This window comes from Gasterosteus aculeatus, chromosome 6, assembly GCF_964276395.1.
Source record: "Gasterosteus aculeatus chromosome 6, fGasAcu3.hap1.1, whole genome shotgun sequence".
NCBI classification, from domain to species: Eukaryota; Metazoa; Chordata; class Actinopteri; order Perciformes; family Gasterosteidae; genus Gasterosteus; species Gasterosteus aculeatus.
Window position 1 is genome coordinate 6,363,020 of NC_135693.1, and position 21,511 is coordinate 6,384,530.

General features: G+C 50.7%; 2 protein-coding genes across 3 annotated transcripts in view; both read right to left on the reverse strand.

Moving 5' to 3' along the window:
• Nucleotides 1-3,865: 3,865 nt before the first annotated feature.
• Nucleotides 3,866-7,745, reverse strand: zfp36l2 (zinc finger protein 36, C3H type-like 2). The gene is made up of 2 exons (XM_040179111.2): nt 7,149-7,745; nt 3,866-6,985 (listed from the first exon to the last, which is right to left on the reverse strand). The coding sequence occupies exons 1-2, from the start codon at nt 7,236-7,238 to the stop codon at nt 5,774-5,776; spliced, it is 1,302 nt and encodes a 433-aa protein (XP_040035045.2). The 5' UTR covers nt 7,239-7,745; the 3' UTR covers nt 3,866-5,773.
• A 2,133-nt stretch (nt 7,746-9,878) lies between these two features.
• thada (THADA armadillo repeat containing) overlaps nt 9,879-21,511 on the reverse strand; it is a 58,415-nt gene continuing 46,782 nt past the window's right edge. For both annotated transcript variants that reach the window (XM_078103924.1, XM_078103925.1), the window contains exons 34-38: nt 20,144-20,216; nt 19,710-19,860; nt 19,456-19,578; nt 11,470-11,651; nt 9,879-10,353 (exon numbers count right to left, since the gene is read on the reverse strand). In XM_078103924.1, coding sequence (XP_077960050.1) covers nt 10,048-10,353; nt 11,470-11,651; nt 19,456-19,578; nt 19,710-19,860; nt 20,144-20,216 — 835 coding nt within the window. In that variant the 3' untranslated portion in view covers nt 9,879-10,047. The remainder of the gene's footprint in view (nt 10,354-11,469; nt 11,652-19,455; nt 19,579-19,709; nt 19,861-20,143; nt 20,217-21,511) is intronic.

Consider the following 21,511-nt stretch of genomic DNA (forward strand, 5'->3'; position numbering starts at 1 on the left):
GGGCCGGATGCCACATCTGGAATATAAAGCAAACATTGTGTTTTCAGCTCCTCACAATGAGAGCGCGTGTAAACTCTGACCTTCTGTCTGTGGTCATGCTGAGGTAAATGGTTGCGGGGGGTGGGGGGGGGGGGGTCTGTTGGTTGTCGCTCCAATCTAGCAGGTAGATGTGTGTAGATGTGTATCACAAGACAATGTGGTTGCCCTGACTTCGGTTTGGGGAATGCCATTTCGGGCTGTAACAAGACAGACGGGCTTTCATTTGAAACCTCGTGTCTGGTTGTCAATATACGTCCAATATTCTCAAACGTTTTATTGTGTTTCGGTCACAAACTCCTGAAGTAATGAAGCATCTCTTTGGCTGCACAACGATACTTTCCCCAGCCAGTCTCTGACTGGCTCTGTCTGTCCGCCGGTCGGTGCTGCGAGCAGCCGGAAAACCAGGTTAATGAGAGTCAGTCAATGACACAGAACCAGTAAAGTGGAACGCGGGCTGAGCAGAAGAATGTTCCGGGCCTCTGGAAGCCGAACGCTTAGACATCACCAATGTAACAACAGTCGTCCCGTACGCTACGCCACGTTAACATCAGAAAATCCTTTTTAATTGAATGTCTGACAGTTTCTACAGACACACACAGAAACACTCACATTGTTTAACTGTGAAGCTATAATGGCGTCACAGAAAGGTTTTACTATCTCAGATAAGCACACAGAGGGGACTTTGAAGGGTTCTCCAGTGATTTATGTAACCGCTGAGTCAGGCCACTGGAGACAGGAGGGGCCTGAAGGGGGGCCTCCCCGACTAAAATAAGGAAATGGTTTACTTTCACTATCAGCTATGAGCCCTCATTATAATAAGATGATTTCACTTACACCTCGAATATCATCAACGGCATTACTAAATGAACCACCACCAAACCTGAGGAAGGATTGAATCAAATTGGAAGGACAAAAATGATGAACAACTCCCGCTCTGCGCGCCCCGTTTGGCTGAACGCCACCCGTTTGGCACCCGCGGGGGATGGAAGCAACGTCTAAAAAGGCACGAGCTGTTACTACTTGACCCCGGGGTCCAAGCTTAGCGTGTCAAAACAATACCAGGACGAGCCGGGCCTCCCCAGCGCGAACAGAGGAACACAAATAGTAACGTCTCGAAAGCCGCCACTACAGAGAAGAAGGGAAACTGAAGGAGGAGGGAAAAACAGCAGGACGGAGGAGAGGTGGAAATGGGTGGCGGCCAGGAAGCGGGACTTTTCCTGCCCTAATCACAAGTCAGAGAGTGTTTCCTTTCATTGTAGGCGCTGCAGATCCATTAACCAGTGAGACCCCTGTGCTAACACACACACACACACACATACACAAACACCACTATGCACACATCCTTATGTAAGAAAAGTGTCATAGACGTATCTTTTACAGACATAACATATATGAACCGTGACACAATCAAACATCATATGTGGGCTTGTTGATTGACACACTGAGCCACTCGCACTCATGTTTCCCAGACACACACACACACTGAGTCACAGGATCGTAGATCCTACTTGGCCGGTCCCGGCGCATTGTGCGGCCCTTTGGCTCCGCTCTGATAAACACTTCATTATGAAACCCTGAGGACACAGTAAATATTTGCCGAGGGCCGTTATCATCCGGCCTTATCTTGGCGTGAACTCTCTGGCACCGCATGACTCCTGCGCTCTTTATTTTCTTAAAGGCTTTTCCACCGCTGTCAACTCTGCAGAACAGCCTGAAGAAAACAGTTCCCCTCAGAATGGGCCGTGGAAAAAAACGCGGCCCACCAGAACAACAGGAAAACAGCGGCCGCGGGCTCTGGAGTTGGTCCGGACGCGGCCGAGCGTATCGCCCGTCGGCACCGTGCGTCGTCCCGCCGCAGGTGCCGTTTTAACTGCTCAGGGGACTGATAGCAGAAACACATTTACAGCTGCGGAGTTAATCAGTTGTGGATCGATGTCTGGTGTCGAGTTTCGCACAAGGATGCATTCACGCGGCCCGTCTGACATCAGAGTGCGCGGCGAGATCAGTCGCCACGACGGCCCTCTGAAGGTCCGGCCGTGGAAGATGAATGAGCGAAGCCGCGCGGAGGACCGTGCAGATGGGATGGATTCCGCCCGGCCAATGACACATCGGTCCAGCTGTGAGCCAATGCGACGCGCCCCTCATGTCTTCACCTCCCGGGCTCATGGACCAAATAGGCCCAGTTTTAAGTTAATTCATGGATTTTGTATCTTCTGTTTCTTCACACAGCTTCTCCACGGGGTTTTGGGCCCATTAGGTCTTTAGAGATATTTAACACTGTAAACAGAGTTCTTGGTTGGTTCTAATTGAGGGCAAGGAGCAGGTAAAATAATGGATTCAAGCTAAAAACTAGAACGGTGCATCAAATGGGGACATTTATGTTTTAAACAATATATGGTTCCTTTTGCCCTGCGATTGGCTGGCGACCAATCCAGGATGTACCCTGTCTATCGCCCGAAGTTGGCTGGGATGGACTCCAGCCCCCCCGCGACCCTGTGTGCAGGATAAGCGGTTTGACAATGGATGGATGGATGGATGGTTCCTTTTAAAATCAGTATGATTACATTCTTGTTTCCATGAACCTGCTTTATAAAGACATGGACTGAAAGATGGATGGAAGATAATTGATCACTGGTTCCCCCACCTGGGGTCTCACCTGGGGTCCCACTCACCTCACGGTCCGCCCCACTTGAGCTGGACCCCATGGCTTCTCTGCCTCCCCCTTGCTGTTGTTTTCTCACCCTGCTTGGACGTAGTAAATGGAACTGTGCCTGTTCTCTGTCTCTTCGCTGTGCTTCTGGGTTCCAGTACGCAACTTCCCTTTTGACTCGTTGCCCCACGGCTGCTTCCTCGCCGTTACATTTTAGCATCGTGGAGCTGAAGAAAGCTCGGTACGGAAAGTGAAATAAGGCACCGTTCAAACCAGTCTGTGTAATTATATTTTGCGAGTATTTGCTGCCTAGTTGCCTGGGAAGGTGCACTGCCTGATGGCTGCTTCGGGGCACACTACTCTATGGCTTTTGTGTAACACGTTTTGTAGTGCGCTATGGCATTTTGTTCACGTCATACTGTGTTATCACCGCCGGCGAATGGCCTCCTTCACATGGGGGAGGGATTTTGTGCCCCGGCGACCCTAAAACCCTGACGTTGTCACCCCCTTGTCCCCGTCCCGTGAGGGGTCCACCGATGAGCCTGCTGTGTTTCCAGTTATAACGTCTACTGTCCTCTTGGTTGGCCGACACAACTGCTGTTTAGTTTACTTTGTTTCAGACATTTCCCCACACGCCCCTGCTACTGAATTTTCATGTTTGTTTGGATTTCGTTTATTTATTCTTTAGAATCCATGTTTGTCATTTTTTAGCAGGTCACACATTCACATGGCAGCCGCACGATATCCGCAGGAAGCCGCTTCGATGAACCCGTCCGGGGAGCGGGCAACTCGTCCCAAAGCTGGCTGATGCATCAAGACCCTGAACGCTAAAGAAGGAGGCCTTATTCCGGACGTCCCTTCCTTCAGACGTTGCCGACGCATCGGCCATCGGCCTCCGTCCAGAGCAGAACATCACAGATGATGTCATACTCCATGGGGGATTTGGGGCTGAGGTTTTGGTGGAGCGTGGATGTGTGTCTGTGTCGACCTCCGGTTGCGTTCTTCTTTGGTTTGACAGACGAGGCCTCACGGACACTTTCGCGCCGTTTGCTCCACTGGAGAGGAGCTGTGGTGTGTGATGGGTTTACTGAGCAACTAGACCACAGCGGTGTGTGTTTTCAGGCCTGGCACCTGTTGCACCTTCCACGGTGCAGGAAATCACAGCCGGACAGTCTGTTATTTTGAAAATGATTTTTATTGGGAGAACTACAAAATAAATGTACAGCACAAAGTTAACAGTATCACACTTGATTTGTAGTGAACTGACTCCCCGAAAAATAAAATTACAAAAAGAAATTACAACTTGTCTTTATCCGTTGTTACATTCAAAAAGCTTTACTTCTGATAAAGTAGTCAAAAGTACATAGTGCGCTTTCCCCCTGTACCTACTATGTACAAAACCAACCTTGCTCATCCACTTTCCTCTCCAGCAAACTCCAGACTCAACTAGATTTCAATAGAAGAAAGAACATAAGAGCCAAAAGGAAATCAAATAAGAGGAATGGGGATTTAGAGAGATTACGGTTGTTTTTGTCAGGGTCTGAGTGGTAACAACCTTTATAAAAAGTTTGAGTCCAACACTACATTCAGTTCAACCGGTGTATAGAAGATGCCATTTAGGAAAAATACTTTATTTGGTTAATTTTAAGGCATGTCAAGATGGTGACCCCATATAGGCACTACACAATAATACTGGGGCACGAGGGATTGCTACATTCTTTAGCACGTGGCTGGAATCACAGTGTGACCTCATGCGAACAGAAAACGGAAAAAAATTGAAATACTTTTTGGTTAATTTATTGACTTGGGTTCTGTCACTGAAGTATGATCTAGATCGACAAAAATAAGTAAGGTTTGGACGGTCTGTACAACCACATTGTTTATACATTCTACGGAAACGTCTAAATAAGGATCCTCCAAAAAAACAAAAAAGTCATCTACAGCACTGACACACAACCTTGGGAGCAAACGGCAATCACGCAAACTTTTTAATAAAACGTAAACAGGGAAACAAAATTAATGAAATAAATATCACAGACGTTCTTAAATTAAGATTTTTTTTAACTCATTTACAATAAAAAATAACCAAGTGAAGTTACAAAAAAAGAGAAAAACAAAATATATAACAATATATATTACTGTGAAAAGAACATACACTCCACTTTATGCAGATTAATAATGGCGACCATAATTTAAACATAAAAGAATATAGATCTATTGCTTCATCATACTTGATAAATACAGTATGGACACAAATTACCAATGTAGCCTATACGTTTTCACAAGATAATAAATAAGTTAAATAGTCCATAGCCAGTTATGCACAGCTATGTATATCACTCAAAACAGCTAAAAAAATATATATATGTATTCAACCATCAGCAGTGATTTCCCCAAACAAACCCAACTCAAGAGTGCTTTTTATCCAAGCAACGAACTAGACCAACCAACCAAACCACTGGGTGGCGCTGGGAAAGGACATATCTGGAATGGAAGTTGAAGCTTTCAGAAAAGAAGAAACACTTTGATAAAAAGAAGGAAAAAAAACACATGTTACTTTGAGTCAAGGCATATTCTTGGCAGGAAGGGAGGAAATCTGAAAACCGCCAACAGTCTCTTCTTCTTGTCAAGTCATGTTAACCCACACATCTAATCCCAGGAAAACAGTGGGGCCTGCCTGATAGAGCAAAAACAGGGGAGAGGGGGGGGGGGGGGGCTGCCATGAAGCCCTCGGGCAAGGCACTGATGGAATGCCTTCTGTTTGCTATCTACGTTTTAATACAGCTATATTACATACATGAAGAAGGAAAAAAACAAAAGCTAAACTAATGCCAGGCCAAGGACACTTAAATGTCTGATGCTGTACTGATCCCTGCGGGCGCAGTTCTCTACTCTTGCCCCCCCTCCAGGGAGGTCAGGTTAGGGATTCAATGTCTTACTCAAAGGCACTTCGGCAGGGCGGTTGCTTAACCGGAGTCCTCTGCTTGGAGGACAGCCTACGTCACTCACAGACCAACCCTGCCAGACCAGTCCATAAATCCATATGCAAGAAAAACACAAAGAAAAAAAATATATGTATAACGATTAGTCATCTGAAATCGACAGCCTGCTGAAGATTGGCAACCGCCTTCCAGCGTCCAGACTCGGGGACTCGGAGCCGCTGAGGCTCCCGGAAGAGCTGAGGGACCCGCTCGCGTAGCTCTCCCGGTCGGAGAGCGAGTCGGGCGGGCTGGGAGGAGGCTCGAACACCGGCGACTCGCTGAGGCGGCGCAGCGCCTGCAAGTGGCTCATGTTGTACGTCGGCGGGGAGGGCGGGCACGCGCTGCCCTGCGCGTTCCCGTAGTAGGCGCCGGCGGAGTGGTTGTTGGCGTACCCGCTCGGGGTGTGCACGGCCAGCGGGGCCAGCAGGGCTTTTAGGTCCTGCCCGGGGAAGGCGAAGGCACTGTTGATGCAGGACAGGGAGTTGGGAGAGAGCACGTCCTCGTAGAAGCTCGAGGTGGAGGTGCAGGAGGAGGAGGCGGTGGCCGGCGGCGGGGTCCGGGACATGGGGCTGTCGAGCAGGGGAGACTCGAGCCCGTGGTGGGTGGAGAAGCCGGAGAAGCTGAGGCTGTGGTGAAGCTTTGGTCTGTCCCTCTGGGTGTAGCCGAGCTGCGGCGGCAGCGAGTCCCGCTGGCCGTAGCTGCACAGGTCGCGGACCGAGCGGGACTCGCCCAGCTGCATGTTGGCGTTGGTGGCCGGCGCGGGCCGCCGCTCGTCGGCGTTGTGGATAAAGTGACACCGGGGGCCGTACGGGCAGAAGCCGATGGTGTGGAAGGTGCGGCACGGCTCGGTTTTGTACTTCGGGTGGCGGGACAAGCTCCGCAGCTCGTGGTAGCCGTGAGCGAACTGGCACTTCTCCCCGTACTTGCACGAGCCGTTCTCCTCGAAGGGCCGGCACAGCTCGGTCTTGTAGCGGGTGGAGTTGATCTGAGAGCCGGGCTTCTGCTGCAGCACGCCCCGGTCCCCGTTGTCGCTGTACGCGCGGTCGCGGAACTTGTTCTCCTTGTTCATGAGGGCCGTGGCGGCGCTGCTGCTGCTGCTGCCGCCGCCGTTCGGCGTGTTCTCCTTCAGGCTGCCGTAGGAGCCCATCGAGTACTTGTTGCCGTTGTTCAGCGCCTCCAAGTTGCTGGTTGAGTTTCTGCGGAAAAATCCCGGAGAGAAAGGGCCGGAGCCCGGAGACGTGACCGGGGCCCCGACGGCTTTCTTGTCCAGCATGCTGTTGATGTGGAGGGCGTTCATGTTCATGCTTTTATCTTGCTGTACGGGAGAGAAAGACACAAGTTAGCAGTGCACGGCTGGCAGCAAATTGACACAATGTTTCCACCACATGACGCCGCAACAAGTTGATGCAGTCGAACAACTTTGCGGCGTTGATGCAGCGCGCGCGCCCGCGCCCCCCGGTAACGCGCCCGAGCTTTACCTTGTAGAGCAAGTCCATGTCGTAGAACGCGGACAAGACGGTCGCAGACATCTCGTTTCCCCAAGCGTGCTGCCGCACTCCCTCTTTCATGGAGGACCGAGCGGGGTCCCTGAACGCGGCGTGCGGAAGCGGTAGTTTGTGCCACGACTGGTTTTGGTTGAGGGAAAAAGTTGCCGTTAAAAAGTTCGTGTGCAGTTTTTAAGTCCGCAGAAGTTTGGAGGAGGATAAGAAGAAACACACAAAAAAAACCAACAACCAGCAGGGGGGTTGGTTTGGTGCTGTGGGGTCGGAGGTGGCTTTATGTCCTCCCCTCGAGAAGCGCGGAGCCAGAGTGCTTCACTGTGCGCTGCAGCCTTTTTGCGTGGGTATAAATGCCTGGCGGCGGCCGGGGAGGGGCGAGCTGAAGTCGGTGCGAAGTTTTGCGAGGAGCCGCCTCTTCCCCCCCTCCCGGAGAAAAGCTCCTCTCACCGGTTGGCCGCCTATTCTCCTTCACCACGCCTTGAAATCCAACCCCAGCACCCCCCCCCCCCCCCCCTCTCCCTTCCCGCACACACACACACACTTTTAATCACACAACCAATTTTGTGGAAGTTTATCTTTTATTTTTTTGTTACTACTTCTTCTTCGGCCGACTCGCTGAGAAAGAATGCAGAAACACATGGTGGGGGTCTACTGCGCATGCGCGCTGCTCTACAGGAACAAATTAACCGTACGCACATCCTCCCCTGGGTCACACGTTGTGCCTTGCTCAAAGGCAACTTCTCCGACCCCCCCGAAAAAAAAGAAAAAACCGACCAGTGCCAGGCCACCCTTCTCCACCTCTGGACCACCACACTAGGAAGCTGACACATGCATTTGTAATGGAAGGAAACTGTGCCTCTCCCTCCCTGTGATGGGGTGAGACCACAAGTATGAGGGGAGAGGAGTCCAGGCAGAGTGCAAGCACCAATTTATAGCAGCGAGCGCGTTGCGTAGTGGACTTCCACAGGGCAACAGCGGCCTATTCCTGGTCCACTACACATGGCAGAGGAGACATGTCCATGGCCGTCGGCAGCGCGTGACCTTTTTATGCTACTCATTCAAACTAAACATCGATAGGATTTTGTCTCGATTCAGAAATCGATTGGAAAAGAACGAGCTAACGCGCTGAGCGCAAAGCGGATACGCTTCGGTTACAATCTTCTTTTTGAGCCACTCTTGAAGTTTCTCCATGACTTGTTTTTCCCCCCCAATCTCAGGCCCGACTGCAAGAATGCGGTTTGTAAATGTGTCGCAGCGGAGCAACGCTGCCCCCGCGAGGCCAAGAGGGGAACTGCGTGCCCAAACGGACTCTGGCTCCCCCTGCTGGCCGCAGCTGGCTCAGGCCTAAAGGCCCATTTGGATCCCCTTTAGCGGTGATTGTAGAGAAAGTGACTTTTTTTATGTCGTTTGTTTTTGCCACAGCAGAAGCCCCCAGACATAGTGGGTGTTTTGTGTCACCCTCCTCTTTGTTAATCAAAGAACGCGCTGCAGTTGGCCTGACGTAACGTTCGCAGGGTGGCAGAATGTTCACATGGAAATGTCAAACTACTACGCTGCACTCTGGGAGTTGTCAAGTTGAGAAGAATAAATCCCACAGTGGAAAGATTGCAGCGCTGGCAGCAGAAGGACGAGACTTACATCAGCGAGCCGACAGCGGGGTGTAAAAACGCTGTGCGACACGGATCTGCAGAAATTTCCAGGTTCTGCGACACTAGTAACCATGAAGCTTTTCAAGTCAAAGAATAGTTCTACATTCTTTTTTTTTAAATAAACAATTTTTCTCTCCATGACATGATTCAATATTTCTTCAAGTGCTGTACGGTTTGTGATGCCGGGGGGGACACATGCGAAAAACAAGTGACATAAGAGCTTGGAATCTACTACTACCAACCCTAAAATTAGTCTTGAGGGCTGCCCCAGGACTATTTGCTTGGCCAGTTGTGATAAATAGTTTAATGGGAAGAACAGACACGCCGAGGCTGCTGAGAAAATCCCTTCAACATGTCCTCGTCCGCAGTAACCGCTCTCCTCCATCACGGCTCTGTTCCGTTAAAGCGTTCATCTATGGGGGGGCGTTAAGATGTTCCAAAACATTACGTCAGTTTTACTGTAACAGGGAACATGGCTACCAGGGAAGGAGAAGGGTCCGGCTGTGTGAGAGGGCAACACACAAATTCATGTGTACAAACACACACGCATACACACACAGGACAGTAGTCCATTGTGCCGTCCTCCTAATTACATAACCAGGAAAAGTAGAGGGAAGCATAAAAACGCAGTCCAACGGGAAGAATCCTGCAGTAAATTGAACAGCGGAAAAATAACACCTTGTATAAACATACAGTCGAAGTCAGAGCGAACGCTGGAGCGCGACTTTGGGGACGTGTCGAGAGAGGAAAACACTTGCCTCCACGATCCCGCGCCAGCGCTGTAAAGCCAGCGCGGCCGCACAATCGCGCCATTGAAGTCGACGCTCGAAGCTTCGGCCGTCGCTTCGTCCCAGACCCTTTAATCCTTGAAACCTCCGTTGGAGGCGGAGGAAGCGCGGCGCTTGTTTGCATGCTCGATGCAGACGGCGCTCGGAGGCATTTGTGGTCTGACACTTTCCCCCCCGCTGGGTTATCGTCACGGCCTCGGCACGCACAAAGTATTGTTGACATACAGCATACTTTTTTGGAGTTTTCTTCCATTCAGAAACTTTGGAACGGAGAGTGTTGTCATGTTTAATTAAAAAAAGACATCGTAGAAATTAAAAACACATCTGGCAATCAGTGAACACAAGTAAGACAAAGTGAGAGACGCGAACAGAGTCCCGTGTCCTTCATTCCCTCGGTCTGGTCTCAAGGAACCGCGACGAGCACAACCGCGGCCCCGTCCTCTACCTCAGCCTGTCCAGCACGTCCACAGCCAGCGTGGCCCTCTGGAGCCGCAGCACCAGCCGGGCGTGCTCCATGGCGGAGGAGAACTGCGGCAGGGCAGGCAGGGAGTCCAGGCCCCGCTGGGAGCTCAGGGCCTGGGCTCGGGCCCGGGTCAACAGCGGATGGATGCGCGGGCCCTGGTCCGGCCACGCGGCCCCCGGGGCCCGGATGAGGGAGCAGACGTGTCCGTGAAGCAGCTTCGCCCACTGGACCGGCTCGGCCCACAGGTTCAGGTCACCCTTCTCGAACAGGAAGTCCTCTTCGTCCTGGACACAAGCGAAAAGGGAGTCTGGTTACTGGTTAATGTTTATTGAAATCAGTATTAATGAGGGGTGATTTCTGCCGCTGTAGCAACAGGCCAATCTGTAAACACAATCATTCTGGAGGGGTATTTCTCTTTAGAGGTAAAGGGTGCGCTGCGTGGGTCTAACTCTTCCTTTTCTGAAAACACTTTTCTTCTGCTGCTTGAAACCCGAGTTGATGAGAAAGTTGACAGTGAACCAGAATGATGAGCTAAGAAAAAGTCCTCCATTTGGCGCTGCATGCTACGTGTAGCTGTAATCGGCCAATAAACAAAGTGGCACGACCATTTGAATGAGGGTTGATTTGTCTTGTCAGACAGTGGCGGCCATATTTTGTGTTGTCTGCAGGAAAAGACAACCGTTTGCAAGTTTAACTAATGTGAATATGTGGAACAGCTGATCAGTGCTGTGGGTTAAATGGTCCCTACATCAGAATTAATGTGCACAGCGTTTCCAAAACGTACAAACTTACTTTTTTTTCCATGCAGCTTTTCTTATGCAATTCACATATGTAATGGAAACTCAGCGCATTGGGACGGCACACGCCACATAATCCTCTGACCCGCAGGTTGTGTAAATACATCCACCAGAATACAGCGACACGCTCTTTTCAGCCGGAGATATTTAGGCAATCGGCCACCATTTATTCTTACATCGCTCACAGCGCCTTCATACGGCCGTCTGCTCAACCTGTGGCTGCACAGCAGAGGCCTCGGTGGCTCAGAGCACTCGGCTGTTGTGACTACTGCGCCGTTGTGAGCGGAATAAAACAAGGGCGAGGGAAATAAAATAAAAGTGCCATCTGTCCCTGTAATCCCCCCACAGACACCGAGCCAGACCGAAAGCCCTGAATCACAGGCCGAGCGCCGAGAAGTGGGGATTTCACACTCGTCCCATTTGTTCCACCGCGGCGGCTGAGGAGGAGGAATCCGCGGCGGCCTCCGTGGTCGTCCGTCATCAGGTTGGCTTCGCGCGAGACCTCCGTCGGGTACGCCTGCTTGTCGGCACTCTTGCGCTGCAGCGTGGCAACGTCAGTCGAGGTCGTTAAGGAGGATGCGTGAATGAAACTCGGCTTCTCACCAGACCGGGGGCTTCGTCCGCCGCCGCCGCCAGGTACTCGCCGGCTTCTTTGTCGCCCAGCAGCCACTCCGTCAACGCGAGGACGCCCTCCGCCGTCCGTCCCCACAGCTCCAGGAGGCGACACAGGAGCCCCACCCCCGCGTCCAGGGCCACGGCGGGACACACGGACGCACCTGTGACATCTGAGGGCAGAGCAAAGCGCGTTTAGGCCGTTTCTGTGAACGGCGTTTAACGTTTGAGATGTTTAAAAGGCCATTTTTTGTTGTTGTTGCTGCTGCTGCTGTGTGGGACCTTTGAGTTTTTCCCTCCCTTAGCCGACTTCTGTTGCCGTGTCATTAGGCTGAGTGGTGGTTGGACTTGTTTCACCTTTGGTCTTAAGGTCAGCTTTGAGGTCTGGGATCTGAGGTGGCGTCAGGCTGGTAACCGTGTACGAGGTCACATACAAGGTGTGGAACACAGACACGTACGACCAGAGGAGCAAACATCTCGGGGATTTGGTCTGTACGGCTTCTTTGCAGAAGTGCTTTGCTGCTCCGTGCAGGTTATAAACCACGGGAGCCTTTGTGTTTGACAGCAGAGATGATGTGTGTGTGTGTGTGTGTGTGTGTGTGTGTGTGTGTGTGTGTGTGGATTTGCACACGGTCACGGGAGGGCATGTGAGTTCTCAGTAGCTGCTAGTTGGCTCTTTTCCATCAAATTAGGTGACATGTTAGCGGTCAATCCAGTCAATTAGCTCAGTTGTCATATCTGACAGATACTAAGCGTAATTATATTATATATTTTTTTCTTGGTGGTATATTTATCAATGGCATTAGTATTACTCACTTCCACAAATGATTGTAAATATCACTGGATGGTTACGTGAGCCGTGAACGATGGAAAAGTGGCCATTTTCATTTCCCAAAATAACAACTCACTTCTGACGGACCTCAATCACCCGATGTTTTAGAAATAAACATGTTGAGGAGCGTCCGGTAGTTTTCTAACTGGGTTTCCTACGAGAGTGGATGAGCATGACGAAGCAGACCCAACCCGCGGAGCATCGCCGCATGACAGGAAAAACCATTACCCGTAGTAGCATTTCCCCGAAATCCCAAAATAATTTGTTACCCCCGACTAAAAACTGAAAAAAAATCATTCTAAATAAGTCCGTTCACTTTTCATAATTCAATTGCAGGAAAAAGTGTGAGAGTCTGGCGGGATTATGAAATAAAAATTCCAAAATGACAAGCAGGTCACAAAGCACCTGCATGAGGAGAATTGTTCCACCGCTGCCTGATACCCAGCTTCTATCCGACTGTTGGTACTTGAGTTTAAATGAAGCCAACGTGTGTGTGTGTGAGTGTCTCCCCTCTGTGCTTTGAAGGCCTTCTGAGAAAACAACCTCTAACTCACAGGGCGAGCGGCCTGCTAACCTTTGCCTTGTACCGATGTGCGCGCTCCGCTTCCAGTCCACGTGCCTACGGATGGACGTAGGAACGATCGGCCACATGTGTGAACATTACGCTCATGTGGTTCTTGACATTTAAAGACTAAATAAATGATGTTTTCCACCACACAAACAGCCCTCTGTAGCCGTAATGCTTCCACGCTAACGGCCCGCGCTCGCTGGGTTTCCACGAGCGGAGGAGGAGGAGGAGGAGGAGGAGGAGGAGGACTCGCGCTTCAAACGGAAGGGAAAACATAACGTGTGGCTTCGCTTAACAGCTCCAGCTGTTTGCGAGGGTTCTTCTCCCACCTTGACCGTCCTCGCCACACCCGACACCCAGATAACACCGGGGCCTTCAGAAGGGCTCCGAGAGACACCGGCCAGGACAGGGGGCTACGCAGACCCCACATACAGTAGGACAACACACACACCCAAAAAGGGCCGGGAGGGCCGGGAGAGCCCAGGCGGTTGGTCCTCTTTAGAGAGGAGGCGTAAAATGGGTCTGAGTGAAACCTGGCGGCTGATTGTCCCGTAATACAGTGGATTTAAGAGTTTAGGGGTTAAGTGACAAATTCCTTTCGTCACCAGAGAAGCCGTCTCTCTCTCTCTCTCTCTCTCTCTCTCTCTCTCCCTCTCTCCCTCTCTCCCTCACCCTGTCTCTCTCTCTCTCTCTCTCTCTCCCTCACCCTGTCTCTCCCTCTCTCCCTCACCCTGTCTCTCTCTCTCTCCCTCACCCTCTCTCCCTGTCTCTCTCTCTCTCTCCCTCTCTCCCTCACCCTGTCTCTCTCTCTCTCCCTCACCCTCTCTCCCTCTCTCCCTGCCTCTCTCTCTCTCTCTCTCCCTCTCTCCCTGTGTCTCTCTCTCTCTCTCTCCCTCTCTCCCTCTCTCCCTCTCTCCCTCACCCTGTCTCTCCCTGTCTCTATTTGGGACAGCCCAGCCTCTGATGTCGAGCCTTTACACTCTGCCTCCCTCCCTCCCCCATCAACATTAAGGGAGATAATAGGAAATTTTAGCTGTATTGAATTTATCTGCTTTTCATGCCGGTTTCACACGTCGCTTAACGCGATTTCCCCCTCCGCAAGCTTTTGGCGCAAAATGCTCAGTTTCTCAAGGGGATTGTCTTTCACGCTGCGTGTGTATGTGTGTGTGCGCTTGCAGGAGGTTAGTCCTCTGTAGGTATTGTGTGTTTATGTAAGACAATCTTCTCTATAAACGACAACATCTGAGCCAATTGGTTGGTTGAATGGGTTCAAGTGAGGATGTGTGTGTGTGTGTGTGTGCGCGCAATTGGCCTCCACTGGCACACACTCCGTCCGCTGGCGCTCCTTTTGTACATCCGAGCAGGGCAGGGCTCGTGTGAGGGGAAAACTTAACCTTGTGCCACTTGTGGAAACTTTATAACAGTTGTACCATTCTTAGCTTCCTTTACTTTTTTTCTTAAACTGAAGTAAGAACATTGGTTGCGTCCGACAACCGGGTTTTTAGAAAGTGCTTTGTGTGTGAAGAACCACAACAAGTCCTTTCTCGTGCACAAACCATCATCTTGTCGATACCATTTCCAAGATCAAAAAGTAAACTTCTTTTGTAAATCAGTGTTTGATTGACGTACATCCAGTGCTCTGCTAATGTCCCACACAGTACACGCTTATGGTGAAGTGTGTGGACTGTTTGTGGTACCAAACTGCGATAGACCACTTGAATTAAAACTGGGCCTGGAGCGAATGTAAAACCTTCTGATCCAGAAGAAGAGTGTGACGGTTGTCCAGAGGTATAGCACACAGACCTCTGAGGCTCCAGTATCACTAATTCTCATGGTGAGTTCACTTCCCTCCATGTGCCAGACAGCTTATCAGAATGTATAATTCAGTATTATGTAGCTTTTGATTTCCTACATTCAGACTGTTGTTTCCACGCAAACAAATAAAACAAATCCATCAATCCTCGAGGAAAGGAATGACGTGAAGCCAATACCGATTGTTCCTGAGGATTTTGTAAGGCACAATGTGCGCGGAGTACAAACTCCAATAGCAGGATACGGGATCGTCATCAACCATCGAGGATACGCAGCCTCACTGCGTCGCATCCTCAGTCGCTGAATTAAATTAAGAGAGGGAAGAGACCTTCGCTGTTCAGTAAATCCTTCCTGAGCCTTTGCAGCTGGGAGGGACGGGGGCCTGGGAGGGTCTGGGGGGGTCAGATGTCCCATTGAGCGGGGGAGGAGGGGAAGATGAAGGGGTTGGAGCTGTCAGGACAAGTGAAATCAGAGTAAGCGCTTCCCGCCCACGCTGCTCCACTCGCTGGTGCCATCATGTCCACGGCACTGGGAACCCCCCCCCGTCCCCACGGAGGTGCTGTAAGCGACCCCAACTGATCACCGTACTGGTCCCAAAACCACACCCGCTTTGCTCCACAGTCCCGTCTTTAATCCTGTGATCGGACCCATGTTCCGGCTTCTGACAAATCCTTTTGGAGTTTGAAAACAATGACATTTAGTTCCAAAAAAAACCCCAGAACATGGACCTTTGAGGAAGCTCACAGAAGCACTCTTCCATCCCGCGGCGCTGCAGACGCTGCAGTGGAGCCGAGGCACCAGGAAGCAGAGGTGCGAAATAAGAGAGGTGCGAAATAAAAACAGACTTTACAGCCCCGACTTCCTGCGGGGGCCCGGCGAGAAACGGCACGCAGAGCAGCAGCACCAAACATTAGCATGACAACAACAGCACAAAACATGAGTGAGTGCACGGCATTACCATAGAACAGAGGCAGCAGCAGCCAGCGGCCGGTCCCGTCAATGGGTGGAGGAATACAAGTCAATGGCTGCCGAGCAGAAGCCGCCTCTCTGATGCAAAAGCGCCGGCGTCCCCTGTGGTTGTCTCGTTTCATGTGTGAGGCCAATCAGAGATCAATTCTCTGCAGAATATGTTAATTACTTGTGTTTGTTGATCGGGTCCGAGCAGCAATCGGGTGGAATTTTAAGTTAAATAAAATATCTCTAAAAACATTTTGGAGGCAGTGACTCCAAACGACGACTCTGGACTTTTACGTGGGTCGACTTCACAGAGCCTTCCAGACGTGGAATATGCAGAAGGGTAAAAGCTGAAGCGATGTTTCTTTCCCAAGAGTCCACACAACTGAACGTGTTTCTGTCTTTTGTAACAACAACTAGACCCAGATCTGGGATTCATGCGCAGCGAGGCCGATCGAGGCCGGTCGCACAGTTGGGGTGCGAAATAGCCGCACCGAGACGCGTGATGACAGCCTGCGGACACCAGACATCACTCCGGACAGGCGCCTTTAGTCCCCGATAAAGGACGTGGTGAGCGCGGTGGAGACACGCCGGAGTGGGAACCAGCAGTTTGATTTCTATGCAAACGCAAAGCCAGGTGTGATAGTTGAGTGAGTCCTGTGCTAAAATAGGACGAGGCCGCTTTAATGACTGTGACTTAAACCCCGGCAGGCCGTTAGCTTCCATTCATGTGCGTCATCCACTGTGAATGAATGAACTGGGGGCGGGGGGGGGGTTGCTAATGGTTCACTGGGAATGACCCATCAACAGGTTGAATGAATTGCATTTTGACGGGGATGAGTTGAAGGAGTCCAGCCAAACAAAAGGCAGGACAGAGGACTGATGCCTCTCAGCATTTACATGCTGATGGCGAGGTGGCATCATCTAAAAGGACTGGAATCAAAATTTACTATTAAAAAATAGGTTTTGTAAAAAAAAAATTAAAAAAAACAGTTTAAGGAGAGCCTCGAGTAAAGAACCGGATATATATATATATATATAATCCACACACACACACATATATATAGATATAAAGTGAACCCTCTGTTACTGGCTGGAGTCTGTCACAGTGCTGGAAGGCCAGCGAGGGCGAGCGGAGTTTGATTTCAGACCCAATCAGCCTGGAGGTATTTGGGCGGCGGCGATGCTGGTGGTGGTTGGGGGGGAGGGGAAGGGGGGGGATGCGGTCAAATTAGACGTTCTCTTCCTGTCCCACACAATGGCTCCACTGTAGTTCAGAAGGAGAATCCCACACGCCAAACCAATTCATTTAGATCTCACCACTCTTAATATTCTCAGGTGCTCAGCTGGTCCTTCTCTTACTGAAGGATGAAAGAATCAGAAAAGGCGCTTTAAAGCACCGAACACTTTCACAGCTTCAGCCGACTTCTTGGTTGAATTGTAACAGTGCGCTGATGAACAGACTGATGGACGTGGACACAGCTGGGCTAGTTGTTGTAACCAAATACTAAATGCTAAGCTCGGCCCATCGCCGTCTACCTGCAGATTCCCTATTCAGCATTTGGACATGACTGATTTCTGGAAACAAACCGCCGCACCGCTCTTGTTACTGGTTATTAGACTTGTGTCCATGCTGTTTGGTCACCAGGGATCGTATTCCATTTATTCAACTCTGTTGCCTCATTCAGCTTAATATCTTGTTTATACGCATCTGGCAGGGAAATGATCAGCAATTAAACAGAAAGTTAAAACAATCCAATTACATGCATTTCCTTCCTAAAGGAGGGGGGGGTGGGGGGGAGACCCCGTCTCTGTTCCCACATCCCTGCCTGTCCTGCATATCAAAGGCCAGGAGTCGTCGCCTGCATCTAAAGTAGCTCACACCTCAGATACTTGACTCTGCAGGTCATAAACACACACACACACACACACACACACACACACACACACACACACACACACACAAAATGCATGCCAGGCGATCACATTTTTTAAAGAAATAGCATCAACAAGAGAAAGATCTTTGCCTCACACTGGTTCACACGATGACTTCACTAAACGAGGCAGCTCTCCACGCACCAAAACGGACTCCCGGCTCACTGTCGTGTTTCTAACTTTAGAAGCATCTCTTAAGCTCTCAAAGCAGAACGATGACATATTTTTCCAATTGCAGGTTTTTATTGTTGCGCGTTTTTTTTTATACTGGTGTGATTTCTTTCGGGGGTTTTTCTCTCGTTTTTCATTTGGTTAAGGAATGCGTTGCGGGCAACTCGCTTATTCAAGTCCACTGAGAGCTCGTCAATTTGCCGCCTCGTTTTCGTCTCCCCCTGTAGTGCGGCACATTCCTGTTGTGCGCGTGTTTGAATTCAAGTCAAGAATTCGGAGGTAATTTTTCATGAATTTCCAAGAAACGTAGACACGTGGGAGCAGCGTGCCCAGAGTGAAGTCACCCAGAAGGAGCAAAGTGGGTGCCAGTAACGCACGCGCACACACAGTAAACTAATCTCCAAAAGGAGCAATGAATATGAATGGACGAAAGAGGAAGCCCAATTCTTATGGCGCGTTTCCACCGAGCGGTACGGGTCGGGTCGGGTCGGTACGGGTCGGGTCTGTTAACCATGATTTGGCGAGCGTTTCCACCGCCAACCATACCCTTACTTGATAGGCGTGGTGTATTCCAGAAAGTAGTGATAACGTCACTTGACAGGCGTGGTATATGACGGAAAGTAGAAAACTGAAAGCTAACCGCAAACAACAATGGAGGACAGACAGCCGATCCTGTTCTTGCTTCTCGATATGTGGCTGTTTGTCACGAGGAGACGACGATCTTTGTTTGAGCAAAGGCTACATGCTGCAGGTGTGTTACGTGTGTTGTCTTTCCCCTGGCGGCACGCGCAAATGACGACACTCTTTCAACCAATCAACGCTCTGCAGTGAGTCTAGCTCCGCCCTTTAGTACCAACCAGCTGTGCCAGGTACCCCAACGGAAGGGTACCCAAAAAGCGGTACGGTACGGTTCAGATTTTGGGTACCATGCTCAACTTTTGGCAGTGGAGACACAAATAAAAGGGTACCGACCCGACCCGTCCCGTACCGCTCGGTGGAAACGCGCCATTATTTACATGCCTGTTGTGTGGAAAACCCTTTCCACCTTCATCACGTTGACGAGCTCCTATTGGATTTCTACCTGACAGCTTATCAGGTCCAACGACACAAATAAGCCTTTGAATAAAATCCTGGCCGGAACACACATTTGGAAAATGCCTTTCCAGGGTCTTTAGGCTGTGAAAAGTTTGCTTATTTTGTCCCAGTAAATAATAATGATACAGTTGAGTCTTCCCCTATGACTCCGTGGACGGCCCCGTGACTCGCGAGGAAACGTCGTCTCGTGTTACGCTGCGAGATGCTATCGGCGGTGACAGACACAACAGGGACGGCTCATGGAGGCAAGAGGATGGGGGGGGTGGGGGTACAGGATAAGAGCGCCACGGTGGACGGGAAGTCGCACTGTGGCGCTTTGCGAGCTGGCAGCTGTCACCCTACTGACAGTGTGTGGGAGTGTGTGAGAGAGAGAGAGAGAATTGTGAGGGTGGAGATAAGATATTTCAGGTGTAGTTGTGAGTGAAGCAGACTCCCCCCTCCCCCCCACCCGGCACGCACACAGCTTTTGTTTGTACAGGAATGCTCCCTCTCGCCCAGCACAAAACAATGTCATCCCCCCTTTTAACATGAATATCATCAGTAGAAGCGTGCTTGTGTGAACACGTCAGTTAGTGTGTGTGTGTGTGTGTGTGTGTGTGTGTGTGTGTACCTATACTGAGCAGAGGTGCTGGCACATTACAGATGAAGTCAGAGGCTGAATCTCGCACATCCTGGTCTTCGTCCTGCAGCAGCGTAAACAGACTCCTCCACAGAGAAAGGGAGGTGGACAGACCTGACACACACACACACACACACACACACACACAGTAACATGAGGCCCATATTTCAGAGTAATATATTTAAAGTAACTTTTGCCCCATCGGAGGTCTCAGAAGATGAAAGACCCTCCTCGTCCAGACTCACCCAGGGGCAGAAGGGTGCTGGTCAGCACGGTGGCGGTACAGCTGACCAACACCTCGGCCGCCATCAGCTTCACCTCCACCGGCTGCTCCTCGCCGCAGCACGAGCACACCAGCGACCCCCACTCGGCCAAACCAACGACTGCACTCGCACCCTAGACGGCAGACGGATCGGAGAGACACAGGCAGCTTGTTGTTTCTCATTTACTCACTTTTTATTTCCCCCCCTTCTGTGTGTTGATAAGCAGAGCTATTGGCTACAATGGCCGGTTCGGCTTTAGAATTAAGCCCCAAACCAACGCGTCGTGGTGGACGCCGCCAAAAACGTTGCAAACAACATCATCCTGTATATTGTGAATTTCTGCAAATATGCCACCAACACATCCGCCAATGGCGGTTAACAGATTAGCAGGAGTAGTAATAGTAGTCGGACCTCACCTGAGGGTCAGAGTTCACCAGTTGAACCACCAGCTGGGAGACCAGGGTCAGGGCGGCGCAGTGGAGCTCCACGCTGAAACACAACATGCAAAACCTGACACCAGCGTCCACGTGTCTCAGAATAGCTCCGGGAAGCCTATTTCTATCGTCTGTCCCGTAAGAGGGATGCTCTGTTGCTGGGTCTGGTGTTTTCCCTTTTTGGGGGGAGTTGAGGAGGGTGAGTGGGCCATCCATGGGGAAAACAAATGGACTTCAATACAACCGAGCCAAATGGAAATTTCTGTGTCGTCGAAGCTCCAAGCAATCGCTTGGCTTTAGCCAGAACCCGGAGCCCTTTAACGACATTACTTCAAACTCTTGAGCAACACCAAAATTATAAAAAATAAAAAAAATGAAAGATTGAAAAATGTAATTGAAAGTAAATGTTTTAATCAATTTAGATGAACCTCTGGCTTTACACGTTAGTGCAGTGGGAGGGCGGGCTGATGGATTCTGCCCTCCTCAAGGTCGTCCTGATTGACTACGCGCACGTCGCTCAACTGTATTGACTTACAAACCACAACAACAAGCGCGCTGGTACACGCCACTGCGCAGCGGCAACCCGATGCCGCCCCTGCGTGGCTCTAATCATAACCCTGGGGCCGCTCCAAGGGGAAAGTCGATCCCGGGGTCCAGAGCTTGTGGCCAGGAAAGGACTTCACGGCGCTGAAAGCCTTTGTAATCCGATCCTCATTCAAACCTGTGCGCTCATGTCGGGGTGAGCAAAGTACAGCGGCGGCTCTTCGAGGAACACACACACACAGACTCTGCTGGAATGGTTTGTGCCAGATCAGTTTGTGGTAAGAGGAGGACGCGGCGGCTCTCCTTAAAAATATAATGGTTTCAGCATGACAGGTGTGAATAATCTCGAATGGGAATAATGCTCTAATGACGGCCTTTTGAGCGCACGAATATCGGCTTACATCTGGGCTTCTCTCTTTTTTCTTTCATTTCAAGCGTTCCCCTGTCTCCATTGTAGACTGACAATCCGGTTCCCCCCGAGTGGTTGAGCGGGAGGCGGGCGCTGAGAGGGGCCAGGCAGCTCCAGGTGTGCCCAGGTGCGGGGGTTAAGGTGCAGCCGGTGATCCTCGGCTGGGACCTCCTCCACGGACTCTGGCTTTGAATGGCGGCTCCGACAGCCAGCCTGCCTGCCTGCCGCAGCCGGGCGAGCCAGAAACAACAGGATGAGGAGTGTGTGGGCTGCATCGCGCCATGCAGCGCATTCATGTCCCGCTCATCCATCACGGCTAAAAAGCCGGGCTGGATTTGCTTTGGCGCCGTTTTGACAGCGAGTGTTTCCTGCATTCCCCTCGAAATGAATCAAAATTG